At 37.4% G+C, this 23,671-nt stretch overlaps 1 protein-coding gene across 1 annotated transcript in view; it reads right to left on the bottom strand.

The window, feature by feature from the left end:
* The window catches only part of TSBP1 (testis expressed basic protein 1), a 67,119-nt gene that overhangs the window by 26,363 nt on the left and 17,085 nt on the right, over positions 1-23,671 (bottom strand). Inside the window, exons 11-28 of the mRNA XM_027524479.1 lie at positions 22,072-22,110; positions 21,493-21,513; positions 19,528-19,548; positions 18,821-18,841; positions 18,239-18,259; positions 17,614-17,634; positions 16,026-16,046; positions 15,585-15,605; positions 13,624-13,644; positions 9,994-10,017; positions 9,327-9,350; positions 8,991-9,014; positions 8,506-8,526; positions 7,554-7,574; positions 4,136-4,156; positions 3,150-3,167; positions 1,589-1,609; positions 885-902 (exon numbers count right to left, since the gene is read on the bottom strand). Of these exons, the coding sequence (XP_027380280.1) occupies positions 885-902; positions 1,589-1,609; positions 3,150-3,167; positions 4,136-4,156; positions 7,554-7,574; positions 8,506-8,526; positions 8,991-9,014; positions 9,327-9,350; positions 9,994-10,017; positions 13,624-13,644; positions 15,585-15,605; positions 16,026-16,046; positions 17,614-17,634; positions 18,239-18,259; positions 18,821-18,841; positions 19,528-19,548; positions 21,493-21,513; positions 22,072-22,110 (399 nt within the window). The remainder of the gene's footprint in view (positions 1-884; positions 903-1,588; positions 1,610-3,149; positions 3,168-4,135; positions 4,157-7,553; positions 7,575-8,505; positions 8,527-8,990; positions 9,015-9,326; positions 9,351-9,993; positions 10,018-13,623; positions 13,645-15,584; positions 15,606-16,025; positions 16,047-17,613; positions 17,635-18,238; positions 18,260-18,820; positions 18,842-19,527; positions 19,549-21,492; positions 21,514-22,071; positions 22,111-23,671) is intronic.

Below are 23,671 nucleotides of genomic sequence, written 5' to 3'. Positions count from 1 at the left end.
ATGGAATTGTTTAATTTCTCTTAATCTCTCTTAATTTATCTATTTTCTCATTATTAGTGTATGGGAATGCAAGGGATTTCTGTGTGTTGATTTTATATCCTGCAACTTCACTATATTCATTGATTAGCTATAGTAATTTTCTGGTGGAGTAGGGTTTTCTATGTAGAAGATCATGTCATCTGCAAACAGTGAGAGTTTTACTTCTCTTTTCCAATTTGGATTCCTTTAATTTCTTTTTCTTCTCTGATTGCTGTGGCCAAAACTTCCAAATCTGTGTTTAATAGTAATGGTGAATTTGGGCACCCTTGTCTTATTCCTGACTTTAGGGGAAATGCTTTCAATTTTTCACCATTGAGGATAATGTTTGCTGTGGGTTTGTCATATATAGCTTTTATTATGTTGAGGTATGTTCCTTTTATTCCTGCTTTCTGGAGAGTTTTTATCATAAATGGATGTTGAATTTTGTCAAAGGCTTTCTCTGCATCTATTGAGATAATCATATGGCTTTTATATTCTTTATATCTTGCAATATACTGCCTCTGCACGTTTGCTTTCTAAAAGGGTTATATTAATTTAAATGGGATCAGTGATGTATCAGTGTATAATACTTACCAAAGCAATGCTGACATTGTTTATTCTATTTAAATTTGTTTCTTCTTTGGGTGAAAAATACTACCTCAAGGTCTTAATTTTCTATCTTTTATTTATTTATTTATTTTTACCAGTCATTGGGCATACTATGGTTTTGAAATTTATCAGTAACTTAAGGGTACTGGATAATGGGGAGGCAAAGTGGGTTGGAAAATGTAAATATGAAGTCCTTTACTTGAGGGCTAATTTTCAAAAAGACATTGGAATTAAGAAATAGATGAATAATAACTTACCAATAGGTACTGGAGTAACTGGTAGAACAACATGAAACAAATATATAATAGCAGAATTTTAGGATCAAGAATATAGTTACCTTCCTTGTTTTTCCAAGGCAACAGAGAGATGTTTGGAAGACACTAAACCTCCCCCAGAAAGAAATCAAAAATGGAATAAGAGGACTTAGCATTTCTTTGTGGTGAAATAGTAGTCCTAGTCTGATGTGACTGTCTTCAGTGTATTTCAATGTAGTAGAAAGGCAGACTGGGCTAATAACATAAATGCTTATGTCATTCTTTTTCTTTCTGCTCTAGTATACAGGATTTAAATCATGTGGAGAGCTTTCAAAAAATTTGAATGCTAATTGCAATTATTCTCTTTCTTCTTCCCACACCTAACATATCATACTGAGTTTCCCTCTATTTTTTATTGATATTTCCATATTTGTTATATCCCCCCTATATATCTTTCCTTTTTGTAGTATGGAAGGTTTTTGTTATTAAAAGCTCTTTGAATAGTTTTAGAAAACAAAATATTTTTAATACTTAGTCTCAATCAAATATTTATTCTTTTTATTGAAAAATTAATAACAGCAGGTTGCCAAGTAAAAGAGAGAGAGACTATTTATAAATAGAATAAATGCAATTGGTAATATTTGGGAAAAATATCTCAGTTTACAATCCCAATTTGTACCAAATTTATGAAATTAAAAAGGACTTACTGATAGGTACTGCTACATGTGCTAAAATCCAAACACAAATGATTAGTACGGGTTGACATTGATAACAGAATTGACACTGATAATAGAATTCTTACTAATACTGTTTCCAGACAAGAATTTCTGGGATGAAAAAGGAAGAGTAAGTTCCAAATCTTTTACATGAGTTACTTTAATCTTTCTTGTACAGTAACACAATCATTTTAAAAGGATAAGAAAGGGGGAAGTTATTTTCCTTTTATCTAATTTCTCATGGAAATTAAAATACCACAGAGCTGGAAAAGCCTCATATCCTTTATTTACTCTTTCCTGGGAGTTTTCCCACTTTTCTCTGTCATTCTTGTCTTACATTTAGTTGAAAACATATTATTTTCTTGAAAAGTCAGTAGAGTGAATCCGAAGATTTTCTTGGCATTCTTAATTATTTCTGCTTATCAGCTTCATCTTCTAGATATTATTTAATAATACAAGGGGGAAGAATTTGGTTTGTGTGTTTGCAAAAATTAATGAACATAAGCAATTCCAGCTGTCAGAAATGAAGATTGACTTCACTTTCCCTGTGTTTCTCCTTGGGCAATAATATATAATCTCTATCGTGTCCTTATCATAAGTCTCTTAAAATATATGAAGTCTAGTTTGTTTTTAGTAGGACATTTTAACTTGAAAAAAATAGATCATATTAATTTCCCCCACTTATCATTGTAATCTGTGCTTTGTGTAGAATGAAAGTATTCTAGTAGGATTCTGAGGAGAGGGTGTGAAAAACAGAAATGTCAATTTTTTCCTTGAAATGGAAACAATCATTTTTAGGAAAAAGCCCACAGTGAATAAATAACAAATATCAAACAGAAAGGGAATTTCTTAGAATTGCAGTTGTCATTAATGTAGATACAGAGAATATGGCTCTCATTGATCTAATTGATATTGTTCGGTAAATAAAGATGGAAATATACTCTATAATACTACTGAAACATATATGTCAGATACAATAGTTCCATTTCTAGAAGTGAGAGAAATAAGCTACATTTTATTCCTATTTTCCCCAACTTCTCTGGATGAGAAACATGTCTAGAATGTTCAAATTTACATATGAACTCTAGGACAGGAGTGACTTTTTCTATTTTTGGTCCCTGCTATATTCCCAGTGCCTGGCACATGATAAGACCTCAATAATTATATTTTTTTGAATGAGTAAGATCTCAATGAATTTAACTTTGCCAGTTCAGGTTTATTTCTGTCTTATGATTTTTAAATTTCCTACCAAAGAGAACTTATAAATTCTAATAAAAATACTAACAATTAATACTTTTTTCCACAGGTAACAATTTACATACACAAAAAATGTTCAAAAACATTATTTCCAACTCCAGGTCACCTTTAACCTGTTTGTTATTTGCCATTTTTGAGTTTTTTACTTTCAAAATATTCATCAGTGACTAGAGGAAGTTAATCAATATTAATAAAGAAATTGAAAAACTTGAATGTCAAAGTCTTACTTGTTCAGAAAAGGATATAATCAACACAGGAACCAACCCCAGAATTGATGGATAGAAATGAAACTTACTTGGTGGTTCTCGCCTTACTGTGAAAGAGAAATAAAATAATTGAATGAATGAGACGTGAAGAACGAGTTACTTCTCACACTTTATGCAGGAAGTTTTAAAACACAGGACTTTGAAAGACCACCAAACTCTCTATTTAGAATCAGTTAAATTAGTGGGAGAATAAATGTCTTCCGATTATTCTGCTTAAGTACTTTTTAATTTGAGTGATTTTTTGGAAAGAAAGGATCAGAGAGGAATCATTGGAAGATGCTATTTCTTCCTTTTGATTTTTCTCTGCCAATTCAAAGTTTCTGGTAAGATTTTTATGTCACACTTTATTGCCTCCTTATTATTATTCCTTTTTTTCTAATCCCTTCTTTGGAATGATCGTATTGATTTATCATGATCATTACTGTGATTCTTATTTGCTAATTACTGTTTTTTAGATTAATTTTAGAAAAGTTCTCTTTTTCTCAGTCACATAGATATCTTAGGGCTGGTGACTCCCCATTTGAATGGGATGAAAGCAGTACTTGCTTTTAGATTCAGGTAAATAAACCTGAATTTGAATCCCAACCTCTTCTGTTTATAATTGTGGGGTCATAGCAAGTTACCTAGTCTTACTACTTCCTTCTTCTTATAGGAATAACAATATTTATCTTATATAATGTATATGCATATATAAAGCTAAGTACAGTGCCTGGTACCTTGTAAGTATGTAACAACTAGTATTTGTTATTATAGTACCCCATAGTATACCAGTTAGTTTGAATTATAGCCTCCAAATGAATGTTGATAGTTCAGAATGAAGCAAGCTACTGAAAATATGAATAGGGAAACAAGGAGCTAGAAGGAGAGAAATGCTAGAAAAAAATAAACCATAGAATCAGAAATATAAATCTTAAGCCTTGGTGAACATTCACACTAAAAACAAGGCACAAAAAGGCCTCTAGGTACCATGAAACACCAGTGATAACAATAGAATTGAGAGAAACATAGGACCTACCTTTAGATTTTTCAGGTCTTGCTTTAATTAAAAAAAGCAAAGGAACAAATTAGTGTGATTGTCTAATGAAACAGAAACACATTTTCACTGATGTTATGATGAGCATCATAGACTGAACAGTAGTGGAAAGAAAAAAAGAGATTCTACAAGGACCATTTCCCTTGGAAATGTTATGGAAGAAATGGTCCATAGCTAGTGGTGGAGCTCACTCTTTCTTTTCCCATCTAGGTCTCTGATTTTATTTAATTATCTGTTGTTTCAATTTCAGTAACTTTTTTCATTTCAAAGATTTCAACTTTGTTTTTTTATATCTGCTTATTCTTTTTCCAAACTGCATTAAAAAATATATGTAACTTCTATTACCTTTTTTTAAACATGGATAGCAGTCTATCTTTTATTCCTCACGAGGGAAGTCACAACCTATCAGAGCTCCCGTCTTTGCTGCTCTTATGATGTTTTCTTAGGTCTACTGCTGTTGCTGCTGCTGCTAAGTCGCTTCAGTCGTGTCCGACTCTGTGCGACCCCATAGACAGCAGCCCACCAGGCTCCGCCGTCCCTGGGATTCTCCAGGCGAGAACACTGGAGTGGGTTGCCATTTCCTTCTCCAATGCATGAAAGTGGAAAGTGAAGTCGCTCAGTCGTGTCCGACTCTTCGCGACCCCACGGACTGCAGCCCACCAGGCTCCTCCGTCCATGGGATTTTCCAGGTAAGAGTACTGGAGTGGGGTGCGATCGCCTTCTCTGTATCTTAGCTCTGCTGCTGCTGCTGCTAAGTCGCTTCAGTAGTGTCCAACTCTGTGCGACCCCATAGACGGCAGCCCACCAGGCTCCCCCGTCCCTGGGATTCTCCAGGCAAGAACACTGGAGTGGGTTGCCATTTCCTTCTCCAAAGCATGAAAGTGAAAAGTGAAAGTGAAGTCGTTCAATCGTGTCCGACTCTTAGCGACCCCATGGACTGCAGCCCATCAGGCTCCTCGGCCCATGGGATTTTCCAGGCAAGAGTACTGGAGTGGGGTGCCATGCTATACGCCATATCAACTACTTTACCATTCTAACTTTTCTCTCTCTCCTTAACCTCTTCAATTAGACTTTTGTTTCCCCTTTACCCTATTAAGATTACTAATAACCCTCATTTTACAAAATTCAATGACCAATTTTTTATTTCTTAAAAGTTTTAGGTGCAGTTGTTTATATACCCTTTTCATCTGGAAATACTCTCTTGAGTTCTATAACCCACTCTCCTGGTTTTTCTTCTTCTTCCCTGAACACTCCTTCTTTCTATATTTTGCTGGATTTTTTTCTTCTTCCTAATCTCTAAAACTGACATTCCTGAGCACAATTCTTAGTGTTCTTATCTTTACAGGCACCACTGGTGATCAAATTTAGTTCAGTGGTTTTAAAATGCTATCTCTACACTAAATTTATCAAGTTCATTCTCCACCTGCTCTCTCCCTAAAGCAAAGGGAAGAGGATGTGAAATGGGACTGTCTCGATTACCCCCACATTGACTACTGAGATAAAAATCTAAGGAAAAAGAGGCTGTAACCTCTCATATTTCCCTCCTCATACAACTTAGGTGAGACAAACCCATAGGAAGGATTGCACGACTCAGGATAGTGGGAAGGGACCCCTAGAGCTGTGCGATGCAGAGATGCTGCTCTAAGGCTTTAACAAATGATGACCAAATTAGTTCTTCTGTCCCACATATCATCCTTCTTCCAAGCCTCCATAAGCACACAAGTTTAAGAGGAAGGAGATTTAAAGTAATCTTCAGTGTTGTGGGTAGTTGACTAAGAAACGATGTGGGATAGGAAGGTATAGTGATTTCCTTCCTGAAAGCAAATGAGAAGGACTTCAAGAGATTTGCTTATAAAGACTGGGGCGGGGATTGTCTGTGAGAAAATGTGCGTGGCAAACCATTTCCTAATTGAATGTCTGCTTGGTGGATTTGCTGATTTGTTTTGTGCATTTTGAGCATAAGGAAAAGAAAATTGAAGAGAGGGAGCAGTGTACAGTGAGGAGGATGCCTTGGAGCAGCAGGCATCTTCTTCCTTTTTCTAGCGACAAGGATACGAGCTTCTTGAAGGTCAGGTGGGCATTGTGGAAGATATCCAGGCTTGAGCTTTGGTACTGGTACTTCACTCAAGTTGGTTGCCTACTTGATGAGGGTATCTCATCAATGACAGGCTATGAGATATACTATCAGGGGGACAAAACTAAGGGGTTTTGAAATATTCCAGACTGGAGTCAGTACTTCCCCATCAAGCATAGTGCAGTGGAGCCCTTAGAAATGGGCAAGCTCTTGTAGATTCCTTCCAAGAACTAAAACATATATTCTACAAGTTGATGTTTTTGTTCAGTCACTAAGTCATGTCCAACTCTTTGCGACACCATGGACTGCAGCATGGCAATTCTTTGCATCAGATGATCACAATTTTACCATTTGTGGGAAAATTGGGTAGAGTTATATAGCAGCTGTGTTCTTTAGACTGTATATGGCATTCTAATTCTCCATAATTCCTAGGGGATGTACTTTACCTCATTCAGTTATATTACTTTTTTGGGCTCTGTTGATATCTAAAATTTTAACCTTGACAGGCACTTTGGGTTTTAATATTAATGTGATTTTATTTCAATCTGAGAAACCCTAGGGGATATTGGGCTTGCGTAAAAATCACTTATAGATATGAGAACCAAATTCAAATTATGGAACACTAGAACAGTGAAAAATATGGCTTCATGAATTCTATATTAAATATCACCATGGTTTGGTTTAGTTGCTAAGTTGTGTCTGACTCTTGAAACCCCATGAACTGTAGCCTGCCAGGCTCCTTTGTCCAAGAGATTTTCCAGGCAAGAATACTGGAGTGGATTGCCATTGCCTTCTCCAAAATATCACCATGGTCAGTGGTTTATCTTGTTTAAATATTAAGTCACTGTTGGTATTTGTAATCTGAGAAGTTTCTGCTGCTTCTGCTAAGTCGCTTCAGTTGTGTCCAACTCTGTGCGACCCCATAGACAGCAGCCCAACCAGGCTTCCCCGTCCCTGAGATTCTCAAGGCAAGAACACTGGAGTGAGTTGCCATTTCCTTCTCCAATGCATGAAAGTGAAGAGTGAAAGTGAAGTCGTTCAGTCGTGTCCGACTCTTAGCGACCTCATGGACTGTAGCCTACCAGGCTCCTCCATCCATGGGATTTTCCAGGATGTAATCTGAGAAGTTAAGAGCTGAAATAATAGGAACTTCTATAGTTATGTATCAGAAAGGTCATTTTGCATTCCTAATCTTGAGGCCTTTGGGTAATATGGAAGCAAATGAACATGAGAAACATGAGTCTCAACCTTTTGGCTAATTAAAATAGAAACATCTATGCTGAGAAAAAGTCTCACATAAGACAGATTGATAAGTAAAAAACTTACTTGAGGTTCTCTGTGAAATCACTAAAAAATAAAAATAAATCCATGAAATTTTTCTTAAATACAAAAAACATAATATTATTTAATATATTCTGTCTGTGTCTGTGAGGGGAGGACTTGGGTAGGAATAAGAAGAAAGCATTGCAAACAGCTGTAGAAAGCAGTTGCAATGCAAACTTAGATATAAGATTAAGCAGTGATGATTTAATGATGAAGTCAAAGCAGGGTTTTATCAAAAGTCTTCTTCATATACTGTATCTGAACAACTTTGGGTATAGTACCAGGTAAAGATAACTGAATATTTCTGTTTCCTTTGGATAGCAATGTATTCTTTGAGGGAACACTCAAAAGTCTGTCTCCATTTAAACATCATTTTGAACTTCCTTCTCTCTCTCAAAAAAATCTGCCTACCTCTGTTATTTCATAATATTCAGTTTTTTATTGTTGTTGTTGACAAATGCTACCTTACTCTTTCTTTTTGTTCTGGCTGTACCACATGGCATGCAGGATAGTTCCCCGACCAGGGATTTGAACCTCTGCTTCCTGCACTGGGAGCACAGAGTCTTAACCCCTAGATTACCAGGGAAGTCCCTAATCAGTATTTTCTTAAATTATGTATAATGTAGGGGAAAGTGTTAGTCACTCAGTCAGTCATGTTTGACTCTTTGTGACCCCATGGACTGTAGCCCTCGAGGCTCCTCTGTCCATGGGATTCTCCAGGCTAGAATACTGGAGTGGGTTGCCTCAAACATGGTTCTCTTACATTGCAGGCGGACTCTTTACTGACTGAGCCAGCAGGGAAGCCTTTAATAATAATGCCCATAAAATAATGTAGGGGAAGCTGAGTAATAAAATAAGTGAGCAATGAAAAAATCAAATCACTATAACAGAAAAAAGTCCCTGAGACTTTGAAGACCAAACAGAACCAAAGTAGAGAAAGAGATGTTATACTTACTTATGGGTGCCAGGGGCAGACCTAAAAAACAAGTTAGATGTCAGTGGATATTTGTTTGAAAAAACCAACTTTCTTTTTAAGGAATTATATTTGTGTAGGGGAGAAGCTTATTTGTCCCATAGCTCTTTGTGTAAATTATGGGTCTATGACTATGTATTCTTGGGCCAGGATGTGGCCTCAGTTTCTTAGGCTTTATGGAGAGGTCAGTGAAGTTACTCTAAGAATTAAATAGTGTAAAGTATTAATAATTAAAGCACTTATATAGTTCTGACCACATAGGAGATGCAAAGTAAATACATGTTTGCAACTAAGTAAATATAAGTTGACTTCCCAGAGAAAGAAGTTGGATGAGCAGAAGGCAGAGGGAATTAGAGCTATGAGTCTTAGGTCGCTACACAGAGTTAGAAATGAGGAGGACAGGGTCTGGTCCCTAGGCCTTGTAGAGAACAATAATAGGAAATAGTGAAAAAATGGATGAAACTTACCCCTGAGCATTGAAGGTGGACAAGCTGAAAGACAGAAAAATATCATCACAACTCTTTTTCTCTCACACTGTATTTCTGTCTGCGTTTTTAAAGAGAGTTCCTTCTTGATAGGTCATTATAACAATAGGAAAAAATGTTACCTTTGGTCTTTATTTGCTTTTAACATAAGTCAGCAGGATTTGGACTTTTCAAAAAGTCATTTATAACAGTGGAATTTTGACCATGAGAGGGTAAGTGGTTAGTTAAAGCAGCATGTACCCTATGCCCAGCAATTCCAGCACAACTGGGGAAAGGAGAAATAGGACCCTGCAGTGGAAGAAACATGGAGTGACTTACTGAGGGCTTGTGGAGCTGGTCCATCTAGAAAACACAACCGAGAAAATTTTTATCTTTCCCCCACTTTTTCCCCATTCAATATGTTTTCATTTTGTGAAGTCCCTTGTAACATATCATTTTTAACTGCTTGGAAACTTTTCTCTCTGCTCTTTATTTTTTACGTGAATCAGTGGACTTTTTTCCCGCCCCCCGCCCCCCCCCACAAAGTTATTAAAAAGCTGAGAGACTTATTGAAAATATGAATGTGAGACATGAAGGAAAGTTACTTCTAATCTTTGAAATACCTATATGGTCAGGGAAATTTCCTCAAGTATCTTGGAATTCAAATATGGAAAAACAGACTAAGTAGGGCAGGAAGTCCAAATGAAAACTGTCTTAGAAGCTTCTTATCCCCTCCTTTCTCTCCCATCATTTTTTCATTGTCTGTAGGTAGTCTCTTCTTGGTCTTTATAACTAAGCAAAACTTTTTTCTCCCCTCTTCATTTTTACGTAAATTAGTAGTGTCAGACCTTTCCTGGTCAAAATAACCCAGGGGCATTTTGATAGCCAGGTTGCAAGAGAACAAGATGTACCTCAAGCCCTTTGTATTCCAGTATGGCCAGGTAAAGAATTTTGGACCCCATTAGAAATCAGTTAAACACTGGGGCAAACAATCAAACAGACTTACTGACTGCATGAGGAGTTGCTTCCGCTGAAAACAAGCAGAGAGATTTTTTTAATTACTCCTTTCTTGTCTACTCTTCTGTTCAATTTTTCTGTCAGAGACAGAAAAAGTTTTTCTGATCAGACATTTGAACTTTCCAGAAAAATTATAATCAGCTGATGGAATACTGGTTAATGGAGAAGCAAAAGGGAAAATAAAATAGGAGTTTCAAATTCCTATACCAGAACTCAAGTTCCAATAGACATTACTGGACCTTGATAAGTGCACAGCAGAGAAATAAACAACTTACTAATTGCTGATATAAATGACCTATAAAATAAGAAATATTTTATTTCCTGGAAAATAGAAATATTATCTGTATCTTTTTCTCTCACTCATTTTTCTCTTCTGCATGGAAAGTGCTTAACTAACAATCTTTAGAACCATGGAGAAAATTTTTTTTCCTGCTCTTTATTTTTATATGACTCAGTGAACATTCTGGAAATTTATTAATAACTTAGTGGAATTCTGAATAATGGAAAAATAAAAGATCAAGGAAGTGGGAGCTTTAAGTTATTGCAATCCCAATAAGGATGGATAAATTTTGGTTCAGGTAGATCTGTTAGATACTGCTGGAGACAACTGAGTTCCTTTGGAAAGTGAGATATTCAAACTTACAGGATGATCTCGAAGCCAAAAAGCAAAGAGAGAAATCAGTGTGGAAAGGCTGATAAAATAAGAACTAGTTTTCCTCTTACTATGCTGAGAGAGACTATCAAAAATATCTGTGGAGATAGAATCAAATCCTTGTAGGTGGTTGTAGCACTCTGTGGTGGGGAATACAATTGCCATCGTATCTTGTAGGTTGAATTGTAGGATTCTGCCTTCTGCTTAGTCTGGGAGACTGCGGGAAAGGGAGATGACTTATCTCTTCCCTTTTTGCAGTGGCTGGTCAACTGCTTAAAATCTTACAGTGGGGTTGGTAATTTAAACTGTATTGCCTTTACTATTTTTCTCCCTTTTTCTGCAGCCTCCTCAAGGTCTCCTTCACTCATAAATATACTGCCTCCCTTGCTGACAAGTCACAGTAAACTTCAGATAGTTTCCTCTATTTTAAAATATAATATAATATATATATATATATATACACCTTATGTATGTATATATTTGTATATAATGTATGTGTGTATGTATGTGGGTATGTGTTAGAAATGCAAAAAAGCAAAATGGCTGTTTGAGGAGGCCTTACAAATAGCTGTGAAAAGAAGCAAAAAGCAAAGGAGAAAAGGAAAGATATTCCCATTTGAATGCAGAGTTCCAAAGAATAGCAAGGAGAGATAAGAAAGCCTTCCTCAGCGATCAATGCAAAGAAATAGAGGAAAACAACAGAATGGGAAAGACTAGAGATCTCTTCAAGAAAATTAGAGAAACCAGGGAACATTTCATGCAATGATGGGCTTGATAAAGGACAGAAATGGTATGGACCTAACAGAAGCAGAAGATATTAAGAAGAGGTGGCAAGAATACACAGAAGAACTGTACAAAAAAGATATTCACGACCTAGATGATTACGATGGTGTGATCACTGACCTAGAGCCAGACATCCTGGAATGTGAAGTCAAGTGGGTCTTAGAAAGCATCACTATGAACAAAGCTAGTGGAGGCGATGGAATTCCAGTTGAGCTACTTCAAATTGTGAAAGACGATGCTTTGAAAGTTCTGCACTCAGTATGCCAGCAAATATGGAAAACTCAGCACTGGCCACAGGACTGGAAAAGGTCAGTGTTCATTCCAATCCCAAAGAAAGGCAATGCCAAAGAATGCTCAAACTACTGCACAATTGCACTCATCTCACATGCTAGTAAAGTAATGCTCAAAAGTCTCCAAGCCAGGCTTCAGCAATATGTGAACCGTGAACTTCCAGATGTTCAAACTGGCTTTAGAAAAGGCAGAGGAACCAGAGATCAAATTGCCAACATCTGCTGGATCATGGAAAAAGCAAGAGAGTTCCAGAAAAACATCTACTTCTGCTTTTTTGACTATGCCAAAGCCTTTGACTGTTTGGCTCACAATAAACTGTGGAAAATTCTAAAAGAGATGGGAATACTAGACCACCTGACCTGCCTCTTGAAAAACCTGTATGCAGGTCAGGAAGCAACAGTTAGAACTGGACATGGAACAACCGACTGGTTCCAAATAGGAAAAGGAGTACGTCAAGGCTGTATATTGTCACTCTGGCTTATTTAACTTCTATGCAGAGTACATCATGAGAAACGCTGGGCTGGAAGAAGAACAAGCTGGAATCAAGATTGCCAGGAGAAATATCAATAACCTCAGATATGCAGATGACACCACCCTTATGGCAGAAGGTGAAGAGGAACTAAAAAGCCTCTTGATGAAAGTGAAAGTGGAGAGTGAAAAAGTTGGCTTAAAGCTCAACATTCAGAAAACGAAGATCATGGCATCCAGTCCAATCACTTCATGGGAAATAGATGGGGAAACAGTGTCAGACTTTATTTTTTTGAGCTCCAAAATCACTGCAGATGGTGATTTCAGGCATGAAATTAAAAGACGCTTACCCCTTAGAAGGAAAGTTATGACCAACCTAGATAGCATATTAAAAAGCAGAGACATTACTTTGCCAACAAAGGTCTGTTTAGTCAAGGCTATGGTAGTCACGTATGGATGTGAGAGTTGGACTATAAAGAAAGCTGAGCGCAGAAGAATTGGTGCTTTTGAACTGTGGTGTTGGAGAAGACTCTTGAGAGTCACTTGGACTGCAAGGAGATCCAACCTGTCCATACTAAAGGAGATCAGTCCTGGGTGTTCATTGCAGGGACTGATGTTGAAGCTGAAACTCCAATACTTTGGCCACCTCATGCAAAGAGTTGACTCATTGGAAAAGACCCTTATGCTGGGAGGGGTTGAGGGCAGGAGGAGAAGGGGACGACAGAGAATGAGATGACCGGATGGCATCACCGACTTGATGGATGTGAGTTTGGGTAAACTCTGGGAGTTGGTGATGGACAGGGAAGCCTGGCGTGCTGTGATTCATGGGGTCACAAGGAGTCAGACATTGACTGAGTGACTGAGCTGAACTGAACTGATGTGTTAGTTGCTGTTGTGTCTGACTCTTTGTGATCCCATGGACTGTAGCCTGCCAGGCTTCTTTGTCCATGGAATTCTCCAGGTAAGAATACTGGAGTGGGTTATGATCCCCTGCTCTAGGGGATCTTCCCTACCCCGGGATCGAACCTGGGTCTTCTGCATTGCAGGTGTATTCTTTACCGTCTGAGCCACCAGAGAAGCCCGTAATGTATGTTCAGTTCAGTTGCTCAATCGTGTCTGACTCTTTGTGACCCCATGAACTGCAGCACACAAGGCCTCCCTGTCCATCACCAACTCCCGGAGTTCACTCAAACTCATGTCCATCGAGTTGGTGATGCCATCCAACCATATGTATATATCACATTATATATTTTAGGTTATTAAGTGGGATTGTAGTCCCCTCAATTCATTTATTCTTGGGGTGAATAATAGTGGAATCTAGTGCAGCTAGATAGTGGAATGAGCAAGGGATAAGGAAACATAAATTTCTATACCCAGACCCTGTAGGAAGCTGAAAGCAACTATAAGAACAGGCATGGAACTTACAGGTTGTTCCTGAAGTTTCAGCTGGTGGAAAAATGGAAGGAAAAAAAAAGGAGAAATTAGTTTGTAGAACCAAGAGAACTCAGTTCTCACATTATAGGCTTAAAAAGAGTAACTGCAAAGAGGATGCAGGGAGCTCTGAAACCTGCCTGTTAGCTGAGGGTCTGGGCTTAAGCACCCACCCCTGTGCTTTGTATCCTCACGTCTGTATCTCCTGCCTGCGGCAGAAAAGTGGTCATCCTTTCCATTCCTTTTGGGTCTTGTAAATAGAAGGAACACTTCTAGATGTTCATAAACTTTTAAACTTGTGCTTCTACACTTCTGTATAGTTTTGCCATTCTTATTTTCACTAGTCTTTTTCCTTCCTGACGTTTTAATTGATTTGAAAAGTTTTCTTCCAAATGCTTCTCTTTCCTAGTCCCATTTGAAGCACTTGCTTTTGTTAATTAAAAAATCAATCAATGTGTTTTGTGCATTCTCCAAATCACGTGTAATCTAGGGGAAAGCTTAGGAAGGAATGAATTTAGCAATATAATTCATTTAAAACATTGCTATATATTTAAAAGTGTTTACACATTGGGAGAGGGAATTAAGGAGGGAGCAAAAGAAGGGAAAGGGAATTGATGTACCTATATAGATTCTCTGGCACACGTGACCATTAGGGGACTTGGACCAATGGAGCCCTTCCTTTAGCCACAGTGGGATCCTCTGAGGTGAACTGATTTATGATTTTTTTCCCCTTATAAGAATTATGAGAACTTTCAAGATTGTAAGTCTTGATGATAATAAAAAGTACTGAGAAAGGCAACCTTGATTTAGGGGAATAGTCAGTAAATGATGGCTGGTATTCATCCACAACAAGAAGCATTTAGGGCAGGTAACATCCATTTCAGCAGTCATAGTATGATTGTGTGGGAGACCACCTGTAGTCACCACATTTTGAGTTCCTTTTTCCAAGACATCCTGGAGGACTGTAAATTCCACAGTACCAGAGGTCAACCACATCTTTCTCTCTCTTACTCATGACTTTATCCCCAGGGCTCATTAGATTCTGATACATGGTAGAAGCTCAGCTAGTTGAAGTAATGTCTGAGTATACCCGACTTGCTTTCTGATATGTTTTTCCTATTTGGCTTAAACTTTGGGATGCTATTACTTAATTTCCATACTAAAATTTTTTTGTCACATGGGATTGGTTTTGACACTCCAGATTTTGACACCAGCTTTGCTCTTTCTAGTTGCAGTACAAACTTAACCTTCCACTTTCTTCTACTTGTGGTTTGTAGGTATCTGATGAATCTGTCAGTTCCTGTAATTGCAGCCCAACTACTGTCATATCCTACTCCCTGAGCTCATGTGTGTGTGTGTGTGTGTGTGTGTGTGTGTGGTGTGGTGTGGTGTGTGTGTGTGTGTGTGTATGTGTGTGTGTTGAGGGTTGTTTGGGGTGATTGGGCAGGATGGGACTTGAGAAAGAAAAAGGTCTTGGGGGAAAAGATGAGGGATCCTAGGGTAGACTAGATTCTGAGCAGTATTCCTGGGAACTAGAAGGAACCTGGTAAGACCTCTATCTTTTTACATTTGATTGTCTTTTCCCTCTTTTACGTTTATTTTCAAATATTGCCTGCCTTTTCTCATTGTCTTTACATTGTCTCCATTATCTTTGAGTAGGCCCTTAGTAAACTACAAAGCACTTCAGAACTGGAAAGTCATCCTTATTATTCTTCCTCTGTCACATTAGAAAATTTTATATTGTTTTAGAAGCCATTACTGATCATTATTGAGGGAATTTTCTTATTCCTTTTCCATAAAAAATAGCCCTGGAAAATTCTAGGCAGGTAGAAACTGGAAAGCATGAAAACATGTCTAAAACCACCATTCTTCTGGCAATAGATACATTTAAAACAGGAAACAAGCCCTTTAGACATTGTAGAACACCAGAGGAAAGAAATAGGTAAGGGACTTACCACTGGGTCCAGTATATTGTACTAAAACAGAAATAAACATAAATTATTGTACTTTTTAAACATGAAAAACACATGTATACCATTGATGTTTTCCAAAGGAGAGCAATGAAAATGGTTTCCCTGGAATAGCTAAATCCCGATTTTCAAGATTAAATATTTTTTACTGCATTGCTGCTGGACTATAGCCTTTCCATAAGAATCGCATCTTCCTCCAGCAGATCTGTAGCCCTGTTTTAGTTGGCAAGATAACCATTACATTGTTGCCTTTCCAAGAGTTTAAGGTAAAATCTTAATTATATTCTCTTCTCTCCATTTGCCTCATATTTTTTCTTCACATCATTTTTTATCCCTCTCTGAGCCATCTTTCTATTGTCTTCTTCGTCATTTCTTACATCATACATATGTATCTTATTAATACATACATACATACGGGCAACTTACCAATAGGTCCTGGAGTTTGCACTAAAAAGAAATTCAAATTGACAAATGAGTATGGGTGTTCAGATGAAGAATACATCTTTTAATGAATTTTATTTAGGGATGAGACTTGGAGAGGTAGAGTATGGGAGAGGAAGTTGTATCAGTAATGAGAACATCAGGGAGCTTGGTTAACTATAGAACAAAAGGGATATTCAAATGTACTGCAATATTTCAGCCTGAGGTAAGGGTTTCCTAGGATCCTTGTCAAACAAGGAGACAGTAAAGAAATGCGAAACTTTTTTCTTTTCTTTCCTATCAGTAACAGAACTGCTTTTTCAAGGGACCACCCTGTACTAAAGTATTTCTGACCAGCTAATATGTTCTAGGAGTAGGTATTAGGGTAGGAAGATAAGGGTCCTGTCTTCTCACAGCTTCCCGCTTACTGGGGACTGATAAAAGGTCAAAGACTGTCTTGATTAGTTTTAGTGTCTGTAGACAAAGGGTCAACAAAGTCTTCAGTTTTTAATGAGAATTTAGCTTTCAGTTGATTTTCTAGCTCTGATCCTTTCATGACCTGATAAAGATCGTAAATCTGCCATGTTACCTGGCAATATTGGTTTTACACAAGGATGATCCTTGAACAGTGAACTGCATCTGAACTGGGAGAACTCTAAATACCTATTAGAAAGCCATGGCTTTGGGCTTCCTTGAGTATAGTGCCCATGTGTTTAGGCACGTTCTTATGGGATCTCTTTAGACATCTGCGCAGATCATTGTCAAGATTACTCTAGCAGAAGAGGAATGGGTATAATATCTGCTTTACCCACCACCATTGAATCCAACAACATAATGCATTTGAGATTTAGAAAAGTCATAAAGCATTATAAGAATCATTCAAAGAATGTGACTAGATACAAATACAAGACTCATTCATTTTGTCAAATGAGCACAGAGGAACCTAAAATCATATTTCTTTAATTTTATAATTTAAAAATATTTTCAGTTTTCGCTAGGAATACTATAATCCAGTGTGTGAAGCTATGACTGCTCTTGTTTATAAGCATATAATTATAGATAATTGTATCTAGAAGCCTAACCATTATTTATAATGTTTCTCTGGAAAAATGCAACAGGGCAAGTTGCTAAAAGTTGGTGAAATAGAACCTACCTATCCTGGAGAGAACTTTTCAGAGTAGTTAGAAATGAAAAGAATCTTAAAATTTCTTTTCTTTTTTTAACAAAATGAAGATTATATAATGAAAGATTACATGCATAGAAAGCAAGAAGTTTAGGAGCTATGTTCTAAATTTTTATTACATATTGGTTTTAAAGAGCTAGATTATGTACTAAAGTGGGAACAGCTCACAGAAGACCATCCTTAGGGGACTTTTTTTTTTTTTAAACTTTGTTTTTCAGCTTTGTAATTAATATCTTTTATTGCAGAATCTGGGTGAATCCAACCTTTAGGAATTCTGGGTGGGATAATGAGGCAGTGGAAACACTTGGTCCTGGAGTTTGTGGGCATGAATCATTGAAATAAAAATAGACTGATGTTTTAAGCATTATAAAGGGTTAAAAGGTGTTATAATTTGAGACTTAGGTGACTTACCGATGGTCTTTTGAGAGAGCTCTATAAAAGAATAAAAAAGAAGAAAAGAAGTGAAAAAAACTGAGGAGGTGCTTTCAGGTTCTGGTTTGTGTTCCCTAGTAAGACTCTGTACCACCAAACTTGGGGAAAGCTGCAGCTGGGTAGTGGGGCTGTTGCCTTTCTTACTGGAGTGGTAAGAAAATTTATTACGTATAAGAGTTCCTCATCTAATGGATCCACTGAGAGGGTAAGTAGTAAACAGAGATTACCCTGGTGGTCCATTAAAATCTCTGTAGAGGATGGGAAAAATTCTTCTCCATTTAAACTTGGTTATCTTCCTTTTTTCCTTGTTTCATTCCACTTCATCTCATTCTGGTTTTAAAAGTCCTTTGTATGATGTTGACAAGTCTTTGGAAACCTTCTACAAGTGTTTGTCTTTTACTTTATAGCTTGTATTTAGCAGTGGAATGTACATTCACAGAATCATTAATGACTTGCAGAAATGCTTGGTAGAAGAAAATCGAAAGGTCAAGAAAATGTGGACGCTCAAACCCCTGAAGTCCTAACGTGGAATCCAAGGGAGGATTCTTAATATACCAAAGGCAATTAAAATGCTCTACAGTGAAGAATTAGACAGAAAACTTACTGATAGGTCCTGTAGCTCCAGCTGAGAAACAGAGAGAGAGGGGGAGAGATCAGTATGTTGCATAACTATGAAAGAGATACCCATTCTCCAATACTTACTCTAGAGAGAGTGTCATAATGAAAACCCCAGGGAGATCAAAGGTTGCATGTATGGCAGTCCTTGAATAGGCTTCCTGTTGCACAGCCTAGGAGACCTACAGGAATGGAGGCCTTCCCTTCTCAGTGATGATGGAAACTCTTTAGAGGATTTGGAAAGACTCATTCCCGCTAATTTGTAATGCCTCTTTTTTTTCTTAGAACTTTTTCTTTTTTTCCTCATTTCTTTAGGGACTTACTGTTATTTGAAAAATGAACCTTCCCTTGCTGACAGCATTAGGACTGCTTCTAAGAGGGTCCTTTTCTTTTCTACTTTCTTACATTAGCCCATAGAAGCTCTACATCATTCAGAGCTTTTTTGGAAACTGTGATAGGAATACTAGGGGAGTCAAGAAGCATGATATCAAGAAAAAGGGCAGATCAGTTCTAAAGACCTGTAGGTCAGATGTCAAAGGAACCAGAGTAGATAAACAAGTTCAGTACTTACGAATAGGTGCTGTGAATTGCACTGAAATGCAAAGAGGAAGGAAATTGGTGTGGTTTGATGTTAACTGAATTCTTATGCCACTAATATTATTTTTAAGAACCCAGGAAGACCCATAATCCACCCACTGGATCAAATCGTTCAGCATTCATCTTAAGTGATAAATCTATGGCAGAGAAGAACATATAGAACCTAGTCTGAAGGTCGTTCTCTCTTCTCCTTCACCCTCATCCCTCTCCCTCATCTGTTTTCCTCTTTTCTCTACCTTTCAGCTGTCTCAAAGGATTCTAACTGTTTGGGAATTGGTAGATGTCAGTTCCTTTATCTTTGTTTCATCACCATCTCTTCTTTTGTCTTTACCATGCTTATTCTTTTGCCTTCTTCTAGAACTACCTGTTTTTCTTGTAGTTCTTCCCTCAATTTAGGAAAAGCCCATAAATAACAGTTTTGATTATTTTGATGATAACTCAGAGAATTTTTTCCTGGTCATTATTTTAAATATAAATTATTTGGCTTTCCCTTGTCTTAAACTCAGTTACAATTCAGGGTATCTATTTCTGATAGCCTAGGCATCAGGAGATTCAAATGCAATCAAGTAGCATGACTGGGAAAGCCTAGAGATGTAGAAATGGAAACAGGGTGAAGAGAGGGTCCCCTATCCCACAGAAGACCAAAGAGTGTCAGAATTAGGAAACAGAAAAGAAACTCACTTATTGGGCCAATAGTTCCAGCTAAAATATGAGAAAAACAAGACAGAACTAATTAGAATGGTTCTAGGAAAATGCAATTTTCATTGAAATTATTTCTGGGAAAACATCAAAAGTATAGGCACCAGGACTAAAATTTCCACTTCACTGGAAAAGTAAATGAAGTTTATTCTTAATTCTCCATCTTGGAGAATCCCAGGACTACTGGCTCTGGCAGCTGGAGCTGCAAGGGCGCAGTGGTCAGTGTTCCTTCCCCAGTGGGTGCCCTATTTGTAGCTCTGTAGATTACAAGCCATTGTCCTTCCTCCAGCTGGGCTAATTTGAACTTGTTTAGCTAGAAACCATAGCCTCATCTTCTGAAGGAGGAAGTGGAAATTTCTGTCTCTTTTAAGTGACTTTGGTTCCCTTATTCAACAGATTAACTTAGTCTTCAATATCTTAGTGTCTAAGAAGGTATAGAAACTTCTAGATAGACTCAAGACATTCATAGGTATAGTTGGGGGCTAAAGAGATTGAGGCATGAGATACCCATGCTTAGCAATAACAGCCTTCTCTTTCTTTACACACATACACACGTACCCCTCTATACTTCCTAGGTGCACTTTTGTGGCACCTCTCCAGTATTTATGCTTGAAGTTTGCATGTTGATTATCTTAATCATGTTTCATGTGCATAAAAGCTCCAGGAGGAGTAGACACAGGATGTGATTTGCCATGAGCCCTAACTCCTCAAATTGTTCTTCTTCCTCCTCCCTTCAGGGTTGGCACTGCCCAAGTGCTCAAGTTCTGAACATCTTCAGGAGTGATGAATAGAGATGTGTTAGGAAATTAATCAAACCTCTTTGAGTTTCATGCTTTAAGGCTACTCTTTGTGTGGAGAATCTTTAGAGATAGAGGAACTAGTTAAACTTAGGTCAAGTACACTCAACTTTTTATTTCCTTTCCAAATGCAAAAGCATTGAAACTCTGTAAAGCAATGCTGCTAAGTTGCTTCAGTCGTGTCCGACTCTGTGCGACCCCATAGACGGCAGCCCAGGAGGCTCCCCCATCCCTGGGATTCTCCAGGCAAGAACACTGGAGTGGGTTGCCATTTCCTCCTCCGATGCATGAAAGTGAAAAGTGAAAGTGAAGTCGCTCAGTCGTGTCCGACTCTTAGCCACCCCATGGACTGCGGCCCACCAGGCTCCTCTGTCCATGGGATTTTCCAGGCAAGAGTGCTGGAGTGGGGTGCCATTGCCTTCTCCGTAAAGCAATAGTTCTAAATTTTACTGTGCACACAAATCACTTGGGGATCTTGTTAAAAAGCAGATTCTGATTTAATAGTTCTGAGAATGGGTGTTAGGCTGAGATTCTGCATTTCTCATAAACTCCAAGGTGATGCCAACACAGGTCCTTGGACTCACTTTATACAACAAGGCCGTAAAGGACTCATAAAGTTTCAGAGCATTTGTACATTGCTCTCTCCTTTTACCTTTTTTTTTTCATTTCTAAATCAACTGCCTCTCTCTTATCTCTCAGTCTTTATTCTCCCCCAGTGCTTCTACCAGAAATGTTTGGTTATATCATTTAAAATGCTATGTGGACCCTTCTTCCAGATTTACTCTTTGATAATAGCAGGGCATATAAATTCCACACAACTGTCAACAATATCCTGGGTATCCTGGGTCAGCCAGTTGAAACTCACTATCCTCATCCTCTGAGTGCTACTGGGATTTTTAGAAAGGAAACTGCCTACTTTTCTAACAATTCCCTCTGCCACCGAATCTCAAAATTTTTATATAATTAAAACTGACAGTACTTCCTCACAGAGGAACCTAACTTGTTAAGATAATATTAGAGAATAAAGAGAAAAGAATTAAAAAGTTGTGCCGGAGGGGTTAAAAATGTCCAGGGATAGCAGTGTCTTACATATTCTAACAGTATAGTGATGCAAAACACAGGAGGATTAAAATATAGAAAAAGAACTTACTTATGGGTCCTACAGTGCCAGCTAAAATGTAAACATAAAAAAGTTTGACTGAAGAATGTACATTTCATGGAGTTTCAGAATAAGCATTTACTACATATCAGATTTACATGGAGGGCAGTGAGAAGGTGAATCTGTATCCACCCCCCCACCCTTTTCCTTAGGAATCCAATAAGATCATATTCTCCCCAATTATTTTTTGTATTCTCAATTGTTATAGTTGTCTTGCTGTCAGATCCTTCTAAAAGTTTGTTTCTGCTAAATGACCCCATCGAACTGGGGATTTTATTTTACTTTTTGGTTAATTATTTTATTTTTTATTAGTGGAATTTCCACTTTGCAAAATAAGAAAATCATTAGTTACTTAGGGGGATCCTGAAATCAACATCAAGTTCCTCATACCAGTAAAGGAGAGCAATAAAATAATGAGTAATTGTTCTCTTTCTTCCATCTTTACGTGCCTCCTCAACTCCCTCCCCTGAAGTCCCCTAATAGTAGGCACTCCCCTCGCCCCCCAGCCCAGTCCCACAGTGGTAGGCACTTTGTAAAAGATGGAAACAACTGAGTTGAGGGGAAACTTACGTAAAAGTTCTGGAGTTGCTTTTAAGTTATTTGTATCACCTATGATGAAAATTGACAAGAACTTAGAGAAATAAATGTTTGCTGTTTAACCAAAAGAGAAAGAAAATTGACAAATATAATCCCACTTAGATTTAGACTTTCAGAGGGCATGAGGTGCAAATACCCTTGAGGTTAAAGATCCAATATTAGAGAGTCCTAGCTTTGCTACTTTCTAGCTCTTTGACTGGGTAAGTCACTAAACCTTTGAAGCATTAATTTTCTAGTCTTTAAAATGGAAATCATATCTCCTGTCTTACTTACATTGCAATGTTGCAGTGAAAAAGCAAGCATAATAATGGATAGGAAAGCTGAAAAGTTCTAATAGAAATGTTATGGAAAGAAATATTCAGTGACTGTAAGGAATGAAATTCTTCTGCAAATTAGTAAGTTTTCACTGCATTTAAGGTATTCTGCTTTATTTTACTTTTCTTCTACTTTCTTGTTTCTCTCTTTTATTTCTTACTGTCATTTAGAAAGTTCTGAATGTTGGTGACAGGACATAATTATGAGCATTTCAGTATGTTTTTCTGATTTATTAATCTGTGTGATTTGACTCTTAAAAAAACTATCCTTTTGTTTTCCTTAGTTACCTTGCAGTCTCTTAACTGTTGTTTCTGGCTTGAAAAACCCATCTTATTTTCAGATGCCAAAAATCTCTTTACTGAACCAACTCTTTTTAATGAAATGAGTTAATTTGCTCGTGGAATTCCCAAGGTTTTGCATATATATAAAATTATGACTTGGACTTAGAACCTAATTTGGTCTTTAACTTTCCTGTTTTAGAGATTTTCAGTGATATTCTTGCTCCCTATTACTTTCCTCACCTTGTCTTTTTTTTTAACCTATTCAGCTCTTTGTTTTTTATGTATTTTTATTTCTCATTGTTTATCACTGTTTGAGTGCTGAAGTCTTATTTAAACAATTATATTTAGTAGGAAATATTGTGAGTTGCAAAGTTTACAATTTTTTTTTTAATTGAAGTATAAAGTGAAGTTGCTCAGTCATGTACGAGTCTTTGTGATCCCATTGACTGTATCATGCCAGGCTCCTCCATCCATGGAATTTTCCAGGCAAGAGTACTGGAGTGGATTGCCATTTCCTTCTCCAGGGGATCTTCCTGACCCAGGGATCGAACCCAGGTCTCCCACATTGCAGGCAGATGCTTTACTGTCTGAGCCACCAAGGAAGCCCAACTATACTTATTGAAGTATAGTTGATTTAAAATACATTAGTTTCAGGTGTATGGCATAGTGACTGAGTATTTTACATATTATGCTCCGTTAAAAGTTATTACAAGATAATGGCTATAATCCTCAGTGCTATGTAGTAAATCTTTGTTTTCATTTGCATACTTATGACTCTGTTTTTGTTTATTTATTTTTTATGTTAGGTGGGAAATAATAGCTTTTTCCATAAATGATGAGATCTACTTCAGCATTTGGGAAGAGATGTCAGTTTTTCTAAATGGTATAAATTGAAGTAACATGTCACACCCACTACCAAATTAAGGTAGTTTAAAAATACATATATTGTTAAGAATATGAGTTGTATGCTAATTCTA

This window comes from Bos indicus x Bos taurus, chromosome 23, assembly GCF_003369695.1.
Source record: "Bos indicus x Bos taurus breed Angus x Brahman F1 hybrid chromosome 23, Bos_hybrid_MaternalHap_v2.0, whole genome shotgun sequence".
Taxonomy (NCBI): domain Eukaryota; kingdom Metazoa; phylum Chordata; class Mammalia; order Artiodactyla; family Bovidae; genus Bos; species Bos indicus x Bos taurus.
This window is presented reverse-complemented; position numbering and strand designations above follow the sequence as displayed.